General features: G+C 42.5%; 1 protein-coding gene across 1 annotated transcript; it reads left to right on the plus strand.

Annotated features, from left to right (window-relative positions):
* The first annotated feature begins 2097 nt into the window (after positions 1 to 2097).
* LOC133129071 (uncharacterized protein KIAA0040) lies at positions 2098 to 9294 on the plus strand. Its single transcript, XM_061242895.1, has 2 exons — positions 2098 to 2330; positions 6157 to 9294. Exon 2 carries the CDS (start codon positions 6724 to 6726, stop codon positions 7048 to 7050), a length of 327 nt encoding a protein of 108 aa, XP_061098879.1. The 5' UTR covers positions 2098 to 2330; positions 6157 to 6723; the 3' UTR covers positions 7051 to 9294.
* The last annotated feature ends 1086 nt before the right edge of the window (positions 9295 to 10380 follow it).

A 10380-nucleotide genomic window follows, 5' to 3' on the forward strand; every position in this document is an offset into this window, starting at 1 on the left:
AATACGGTAGTAAAGTACAGTTTATCCATGATTGGAAATCCTCTTACAAAAGAGAAACAACGCTGTGGAAATCTTAGCTTGGAATCCACTCTGCACCAAATCCAACTCTCAATGCTAATCTTTCTCTTCCAGTTTCTCTAAGAGGTAGCGCAATCATCTATGTTTATCCAATCACTCCGGAGATCCCCTCCTGGATACCGTTGAGAAAAGAGTTAAATATGGTGAAACGTTTGCAGGTGGTATTTTGGAGAAAATGGCTGCAGCATGTAGCCCATACAGTTTGCCACTGTCCTTGACTTTTTTATTGTTTTTATTTTATCTGCGAATGAAAAGAACGACTAAACAATGGCGTCCGTCAAGGTCGCATCACTCAGCCCCCCTAAACATCGGTTGCCATGGGCACCAAAGTGCGACATGCATAGTGTGGAGGATGTGGTCATGTGACCCACGTTGTGCCTCGGCGGTTCTTTCCGCTCCACCTGGTTTCCTGCATGGTCCCCACCCTGAACACACACAGACACACGCACACACACTCGCACACATACACACATGCACACGCACACACAGACACACGCACACACATGGGCGCACACGCACACATAAATGATATCTTGCCTTTCAGGAAGATTTTTGTTGTGTACTGGAAGAATGCATTCTAAAACATATTTTAAATTTGAGTACAATTTCTTGTATGACTGTGCTTTATGTTCCAGACTTTGGCAAAGCACACTAGTGATGTAATGTGACCTTTATAACATTTAAGTCTGTCAAGGAAATGATGGTAATGCTTTATGAAGAGAAATCAAATCTATGGTGGGACTGGTAATTAAAAATCCCAGTGCTCTCCAGTCCCTGCTAGTTATTTCACCCCCTGGTAGATTCGATTAGATTAGCCACTGATCCATGACTGGGTATGTCAGCGAGATATCATGCATATTTCAGTGTGAGTATGTCTCTAAGGGCAATAGGGGTATGTCCAAAGGCACTGAACATGGGGATTCAGGAGAAAGTAACTGTCACTTGCAATATGTACACACACATGCTATATCTACACTCACTGGGCACTGTATTAGGAACACCTGTTCTCACCTGTTTCTATCTCAGAAATTGTTGATCTCCTCGGATTTTCACTGACGACAGTCTCTAGAGTTTGCAGAGAATGGTGCGAAAAACAAAAAACATCCAATGAGCAGCAGTTCTGTGCACAAAAACACACTGTTGATGAGAGAGGTCATAGGAGAAGCTGACAGGAAGGTGACAGTGATGCAAATAATCACACATTACAGCAGTGGTATGCAGAAGATTATCTCTGAACACACAATGCGTCAAACCTCAAAGTGGATAGGCTACAGCAGCAGTCGACCAATAAGTCTGAAAAAATAAGTCTAATGAACCCCTAATAAATTGTTCACTGAGTGTTTTAACATATATATGTATTATCAATAACGCTAGTAATACATGAATCACAATGTTTCTAGGCTCTGTTTACAAGTGAGTGAAACAGGAAATAGGCCATTCTGCACTGTGTAGGCAGCATTATACAGATACGAGGTAGCAGGGGTACATAGCAAAGTCTGTGCTCTCAGAATGTTTACAATTCATTGCTTCAAGGAAGATGAAAGAAGTCCTGATCACCTGATCTCCACACCAGACTTCCTGTAAGTCTTAGAACAGGCGTTTCCTCACTTAAAAGAACATGAGCTGAAGTTGATATGTTTGTATTACATATTTACTTACATATTGTATAAATTAGTCCCATAATAATGAAAGAGTCTGATCATTGTGGTGGTCAGTCGTACATGAATCATGTCCATAGGATATGAAACAAGCAGTGGTTGACAATGCTGCCCACAACTGTTCACTGTTCTTGTGTCGTTGGATTAGTGGTTTATTAACTTTTCTGTCTTTTTACTTTGTTATTTTTTTAAATCATCTCGCCTGCCAGCATACAAAAGTCAGTCATTATTGGAAAAATGCCATCTCTCTCTCTCTCTCTCTCTCTCTCTCTCTCTCTCTCTCTCTCTCCCAGAGTTACAGGAAGCCAACTCTGTGACATCACCGAGAAGTTGTGTGTGTATAAACTAGCCGCAAGAATGCAGGGTGTCAGGCAAGGGAGTGCGCTCGCAAACAGAAGGCCCTTTCTTACAGAGGAAAGGGGGGAGTGTCACACACAGCGAAGGAGAAAGAGAGAGAGAGAGAAAGGGGGAGAGGGCTGTAGCAGAGTAAGCAAGCAGTCCAGGTGAAATGGAGAAGACAGAGAACACTACCTACTCTCTCAGGCAGTGGAACGGAGCTAAGCCAGAATTAGGAAGAACTTAGAGTACAAGCTGGTAAGGGTGTAATTTTTTTCACTTGTGATGTTAATATATATCTGTCTCAATAAGAGGTTGACGGTCTTTGGGCATCTGTGTATTTCGGTAGAGTAACTTGTGGGAGTAACTTTTACAATACAATGTAAACCTACACTTATTCTGAATATGCACCAAATGTAACAACATGGTACCTGGTTGCTCATAATTTAATTTAAATGGCTTCAGGTAATGCACTTTGAGTCGTTTAGGAGGTGTTCTAGTGCGTTTCACAGGGAATGGATGTGGTAATTTGAGGAGAGCTAGCATTTGTTTCTCTTTCAGTTCAAACTTGTTGAGGTTTCATAACCGGCATTTCTTTCTTTCCCCCTTCCATTACACTAAATATTTTCTTCTCTTTTAAGACGGATGATGTATTATCCAAGGTCTTTTCCTATGGTTGAGATACTTGTGGGAGTGTGAAAAGACCACAGGTTACCTGCCAATGATAAACACTCCCTCATAGACATCTGGACTGACACTCCATTGTACACATCCTGCTATTTCTGACATGGCGGATTGTCGTTTGCAATGGCGATGTATGACCTGTTTTCTTTCCATGGTTGTTCATCAACTTCAGAGGGAGATAAAGAACATAAATAGAGAAGTGAAGTATATTGACTTTCCATCTTGAGATCTTTTTTGCCTCTAAACCTTCCTGAAAGATTATTTGAAAAACTCTGGAATGAAGTTTAAAAAAAAGAAATGGTGCTACTGAAAATAAAAAGCTACTTACTTGTTACTTATTATTGTGTAGGCATGAAACATGCACAGATTATATCTGGGACAATCAAAGTGAAGGATTATCCTTCTATGATTTCTTTATGAATAATCAGTATTCATGATCTTTGAATAATCCCTTCTAAGGTGAATCATGTTCAAGCAAGTTTGGCATAGTTTACCCTTGTTATGGTTAGTTCTCGTGAAGAGCTTATGTGCCTTTTTATGACGTCAGTTCCACTACACATTCAGTGGAGGTAGTTCCAATTCACATTTCAGCACATTCTCTTTCCCTTGTGTAAGTTCTCAGAGCTAAGCGGCTTCCAAGATTTTTTCCCCCCTTGGTGATTATATGTTGGGAATGGGATTCCAGTTCTATGTTAATATAAAATAAAACTGTCAGCCTTCCAACACAGAGCAGCTATCTGAAGCTTCAGCAAGGGTACTGTATGTGTGCTGCTGTTTACATTTCCAATCATAAGGCACCTTACAAATAGATGTAAAATTGGGGTATTTTTGTGGGATCCTTGTTTGTCCTGATTGTGAAAATGGTGTCTTTGAAGACCATCTCTGGCAGTGGCAGTGTTTCATTTCAACAACTCAGAACAGGGATGAGGAATTGCAGTCCCTGCTCGTAATTCATTCAGGTGTAGTGAAGTTGAACAGGAGCATCTGAAATGCCAAGAGGCATTCTTTTAAATCAGAATTGACCAAGATGAACAGATTGTACCATTGATGGTGGATGAAGGGTGGATCTTTAGAAGGTCAGTTTAAAAAAGAAAAACTGCAGACTGGTTTTAGATCTATGTGGCAGCATCTTCAGTTTGTGCTCTTCTGCACATATCTGCTCTCCTCTCTTTACCAGTCTTGATGGATGCCCAAAATCCTCCTAATACCCCTTGACATTGTCCTCTCTTGTATCATGTGCAGATAGTCATGTTCTACAAGATTCAGGTGCCAGGTTAACACACAATAACCACCCTGCAGGATTCCCATGGTGGTCAAGCAGCACGGAAATGAGGCTACCATATAACGGAAATGTTGCAGGAATGAATGCACTGCAGAATGGTTGTGCATTTGCTGAATCTTTCCATGAGAGAGCGATGACCTTCCAGCTCAAGAATAGGCCCAGTGGAAGCATGGAAAGGCTGTAGCAGACATTTTTCTGAACTTCAATGATAATGTAATGTAAACTAAATATTTTGGAAGCAATGCCCGCCTGTAACCAAGCATGACTTGGCAGCAATCCCGCTGAGCATTGGCTCTGACGGATACAATCTTGTGTTGTCTTCAGATGTTTTGTTGACACTCTGGAAGAGTCAGTTTTCAGTTGCCCCTGAGCCATACAATACACATTTTATTTTGCCACAGGTTAAGGTTTTGAAGTTTTGTCCTTTAAATTCTCTAAATAGCGAAGCATGACAGTCATTCTACTCACATCCTGACTTTGTTTTTAGCCAAGAGTGGCTTCCTGTTTATCGTTTATCATGAGGGATATAACACTATGACTGAAAAAACATTCAGTGTAACAATTTTTTAGCCTGTTCATTTTAGATATTGTGTTCACGGTTTAATTCTTTTTTTTTTTAACAAACTAAAATCTGAGAAAGTGGTAAAAGCTGTCCTCTCATCGATCAAGCCATTAAAGCTTGTATCACATTGAGCCATTAGAGCCTGCATGCATGAGAGCAAAAACCTGTATGAGTCTTTTAACGTCATGTTATTAAAATGACTGGTGTTTTAGGGGAGTGTCGATGACACTCAGCACATTCTTAACGAGGAGGGTTTCTGGGTCATCAAAGATACCAGTTTCATGCTAATGCTTCCCTGCCGCTATCAGACACATTTTAAGAGCTGGTTCCAGGTTTTATCAGCTAATCTTTGCAAATACTCATATGATAATTTCAGCTGGAAGAAAAAATATATATATTGATGGAAATCCAGTTAGTTGTATCACAATTGTAAACCTATGATAGCACATTTCATGCCTAGGATATTCTATTATCTTTATTTATTTTTTTCCCGGCACATTTATAAATAAATGTCACTCTTTATTACTGTGAAAAGAAGAACACAATGGTGATGAACCATGGTTGAAAATCTCTGATAAGTCCCTTCTTTAAAAACGATGAAAAGTCATGAGCTGTGCCATTCAAAATGTCGTTCTACTGGAAACCATGTGCACATTACCAGGTTAGCTTCCGCAGAAGAGCTTTGTGTCTTATTATATCTTCAGCACCTTGCATTGTTTTCAATATGGCAGCAGCAGTTAACGGTTTCCTGTTTGTTCTACGAACCGGTGTACACCAGGCAGGTAGAGAAGCCGAAAGTAGGCCCAGCAATTTCACACGTGGTTGGCATGGCCTAAACAAGTCACAGCTTACATTTTCCTCTCCACTGCTGGTATCTTTTGGTTGAGAGCTCTGAGTGGGCTTTGAAGATCTGCAGTCGTCAGATAACAAAGTGATTCTGGTTTTCATTTGATCCTTCAAACCGTACTTTGATGTGCCCCCCTTGAGACTTTCGGGTATTTTGACTTCTGTGTGCCTCCCTAAATTACTTTTTCTCCAGCTTTTTTTTTTCATCCTCATAGGAGCTCTTACCTGTCAGTAGGTCAAACATATGTAAGGCCCAACGTAATGTCTATTCCACAGGTGTCGAGCCTTTGACCCACTGTTCAGCAGGTCCTCCCTCTCTCTCTGTAAATCTCGAAAAGTATCTGTACTATGCTGAATTGAATCTGGGCAGTAATGTTCTGCATTGGGCAGTGAACCCCCGTAAAATTAAGCAACGTCCCCCAGGCCCCAGACTGGCAGGGCTTGGATGCCCTGGAATTAACATCTCTCTCCACAACCTAACCTACAAATTTAATCAGGGAGTCCGGGTCCAGTGCTCTGAACAGTCCCTCCCCATGGGCCCTCGTGTAGAAGAAACAAGACCCGGTCCTCCAACATTAATGACAGTCAAGCTAAATAAGACATCTAACTGAGAGAGTGAGGAAGAGAGAGTGGGAGGGAGGGCTCACCAGGGGCCTGAAAAACAACTGGAAATTCATTTCTGTCCCCTTTTCTTTTTTTTCTCTCCACAGAAATGCCCTCAGTCCACCAGGTTTCCCAGAGTCTGAAGACGAGGGATTAAAATAGAGCAGGGGGGCCCAAGAGAGTGCGATCCTGAGGGGAGTCCATCGCATCTAAGCCGACCATCTGCCTTCACCAGTGCCCCTGACCCGCCTGGCCTGGAGATCGGAAACGTCTGCCCCAGATCTCAAAGAAAGCCTGACCACAAAAAGGCCCCTTCAGAACTACCACCGGGAGGGGCAGGCGTGTGTTTGCTGAAGTACTTAAGAGATACTTAAAGTATCAAGGGGCTTACCGAGAAACCCAGGCCCCAACCCTTTCCTGCATGAGATACCACCCTTCTAGACAACCTGTCAAAAAAAGACTCAACATTCTAAGAAGCAGTCTAAAAAAGAAAGGTGTGAACTCTGCATGTACGGTCAAGTGACCCGCAAAACAATTTGTTTGTATATTGAACCATCTTCTGTTGTCTTGGAAACGCCCGTGTGCCACGCCCGCAGGCTCTGTGTTCACGGAACGCGTCCCAGCTCTGTCTATACATGACCACTAGAGGGAGCTGTGCACAGTCAGGCTAAGTCATGAGGGAGGACGTGCAGCGCTTCTTTACTGACCTGTGGGGCATCGCCCTGTCCAAGCACGACCAGGGCATTTACAACACCGTGTGCCTGGTGGTGCTCCTGGCCCTGCCTCTGGTGGTACTCTTGACCTGCTTGATCGTGTGCTGCCACTGTTGCTGCTGCCGTCGCGGAGGCTGCTGCTCCTGCTGTTGCGGGGGCCAACCCAGCAGCACCGGCGGCACCAAACCCAACAAGAAGAAGAATAAGGGCCCCCAGAATGAGGACCTGTGGATCTCGGTCAAACCTGGACCCATGACCCCGGACAGAATGGCTTTGACCATGGTGTAGCGGGCTAAGGCCGGATCGGGACTGTTGTATTTCATCTATTTATAGCTTTTTTTACTGCATGGTACTTTTGAGGGTACTGACCTGTAGCCCCTGTGCTTGCACACTATCCTCAGGGAGGGGACCCTAAGGAGTTTGAAATGGAACACCACACAGTCAACCTGGAATTTTTTGGGATATGGAGTGCTCAGTTAGATCAGGGCAATATGCACATTTCTTTCTCTGTGTGTGTGCATGTGTGTCAGAGAGAGAGAGAGACACGCACATGGGCGTGTATGGGTATATGCACCAACATGTGGGAAAAAGGCAGCTTGAGGACATAATGTTGGACTGCAATTCCTTCGTATGTAGAAGGGCCAGTCTTCAAGGAATGCTATGTGCTTAGGGCTAAAATACAACTCAAAACAGATCAATCAGGCCTGGTCATCCACACTTCACACTCACAGCACTTGTGTTTGTAACACCCATCCTGAGAAATATGTGTGTTTAAGGGACAAAATCGTTATTGCCATATGTTTTTTTGTCGTCCTCAGTATTAATGGTCACATTCAGTATTTATGTGTGGCTATCACAGGACTCAACAATCGACAAAGTAAGCCTGTTGTAGTAAAAATGTAATGTGGGGAATGTAAAATAACTTAACAGTAGAGCTACTTGAGTTAATTTCATAACAATGTCTGTGTCGCATTTTAATCTAGAGCACTTTCAAACGCATTGTTCTGAGAGGTGCATGGAACAGAAACTAATAAGTCTCACTGCACCAAGAGTCGGAAATAGCCAACAGCTCCATGAGACATTTGAGGTTTCACAGCTAGGCAAACGGTTTAAGCACAGATGCTTGTATGTGATCCTCCTGCAAAAGGCTCACTGTTACTTGAGATGTACCGTAGAGAAGCACAGCATTCGGAGGTCAATCTAAAAGAGATTCTGTTTGTCTGTTCGCCCGCCAGTCCCAGATGTCCTTTACACAGAGCCAGGAATGTGATTCGACTTGGCATTCCCTTTTCCTTATTAAGTTAAATTTGCATCACTGACCGACCTTTATTACTTGGTTCGCCCACCCCAATGTTTGTCTTCAACTGCATCACAGTAGAAAACAATTTTCTGCACTGATCCCACTTTAAAGGCACACTAGGCAGGATTTTTAGCCTTGCTGTGGTCTTGTGTTTACAACCAAAGAAGTCTCCTCTTCTGTCCTGAACCCTGCCCACTCACCTCCACTGAGGGCTAGAAATGCCATTTGGTGCAACAAGTATGGCTAGCTAAATGGCTAGATGTAACAATACAGTTGTTGCCATTAAGGAAAAGCAATTTCAAGGTTGACACTGCTTTTTGAAGGAATCCTGCTGGCTTGCCGTGTGTCTTTGCTATACTTTTCCCTCTTCACCTCTGCCATTGCACTCCACCCACCCCCCCCACCCATCCCTCCTCACATAGAAAAGAGTGCCACGCCCAGAAACTAAACACAAGCAGAGGAGCATGGATTCTACAAATGTCTAAAATTGCATTTTACAGTATTTTCAAGGTAAAAATCCTGCATAGTATGCCTTTGAGCCTCTTCCTGTATATAATGATTTCACTGACTGACTCAACTGGACAAATGCTGCTTCATGCTGTTTCTCTTTGACATCTACATATTTTGCAGTATTTCTAAGTAAAGAGCGCCCTGTCTGTTTTTTTGTTAACCAATTGCAAAAACAAATCAGGTAAAAAAGTATTTTCAGTCACTGTAAATATTCAACATTTACTATTGTAAAAAATTCACAGAAAATTCTAATGAACTGAAATAGTTTTTGATAGCTGTCTCAGAGACAGTGGAAAAATCCTTGATGGTCTCACAGCACTTCACTGGGATGAGGAAGGCAGTCAGACACTTGTTTGAACAGCAGAGCTGTGAAATTCCATGTGTTATATTCCAACCATCCAAGTCCGAGGAATTTTCATCCGGCCAAATTATGCTTGAGAAAGTTTCTTCAGTGTCCTTTGTCCCAAAGCAAATGCGTGAAACAATCATATTCCAGGTCAATAACCTCAACCACACTCCCGCATGAACCCTTGGTTTTTCATGAGCTTTTTTTGTAAAAGTTGTGTACAGAAGACCTGAGAAATTAACAAAAAAGGAAGGAAGATATTTTTCTAAATTATTATTATTATTTTATTTGTATTTTTATTTTTTTGGGGGGAGGGTGGGCGCATTAATTTAATCTATTTGAACCTTTAGAATAAAAAAGTAAAGAACTGCTGAAATATGTGTCTGTCTCTATTTGGGTAAATGAAAGCAAACTGTCCAACAGAATATCATCCTGACTCCAAGCTCAGAGAAAGAGCATGATGCTTATTGCGATTTTTCAGTCACATCAACCTCAATGCCCCCCCAAAGAAAAAACCCTATTCCTATGCATTCTGGGTAGGATAGGTATGTCCATCTCATTTGCGTATATTATTCTCCAACCAATCAGGCGCTAGCAATGTCAATGTTCCATGAAGTGTTGATTCGTAACAGCTGGCTTTGCAAATAAGCCTTAAATCTAAATGGACAAATTTGTGGGTGTCAACAAAACTCAATATCGTCATTGACATCATCAGTATATCATGTAGGGGTACCCTGAAAATGGTACTCTGGCATCACGATTGGGGTGGACTGCCGGTAGCATTTAAGAAAAAATGAGTGCAGCTGAACACGCTTTTCTACCAGTTCTTTTTATGCCAAAATATTATTTCATAAATGTTTAAATAATGGCAGTGGTTAAAAGGTTTAACAGAAAAGTAGGCATACAAACACGTTTACAGCTAAAGAGTGTAGTTACCCTTTAATGAGGGGTCTAATAACACCTCTGCAGCTGCCAGTGGAGACTCCACCCCGCAGCTGCACTGCATGGGCAGGTCCAGACGCCGAGCGGCGCGGCGGTGACTCGCAGTGGAAATTCCTCCCTGCGTGACGGCATCGCCTCGTCGGAGACACACCCACGCTCCCTGCCCCAGCCCAACGCCCCAAACACACAGCCCCTGTTAGCTCCCACACGGAGAGCTGAGGTGTGGTCAGGCGTCGCGTCGTACAGTACAAAGCCAACACAGAGGGGGCTGTTTATACGGGAGCTTAGCATCAAACGCAGATCTCTCATAACACGTGTATTCCTATGTAACTTTGGTCCTCTGCCATGTCTTATGACTATCTTCTATAGTTATGCGAATTCTTGGATAATTATAGATATATACTGCAGTTTCCAGCTAGCTGAATAAAATAGCCATTTAAAATGTGACTTAATTACATGAATGTTGACAGCTTTTTTTTTTTTTATGTTGAAGCTACAGCACTATAACCAAGGTACTACT

This window comes from Conger conger, chromosome 5 (genome assembly GCF_963514075.1).
Source record: "Conger conger chromosome 5, fConCon1.1, whole genome shotgun sequence".
NCBI classification, from domain to species: domain Eukaryota; kingdom Metazoa; phylum Chordata; class Actinopteri; order Anguilliformes; family Congridae; genus Conger; species Conger conger.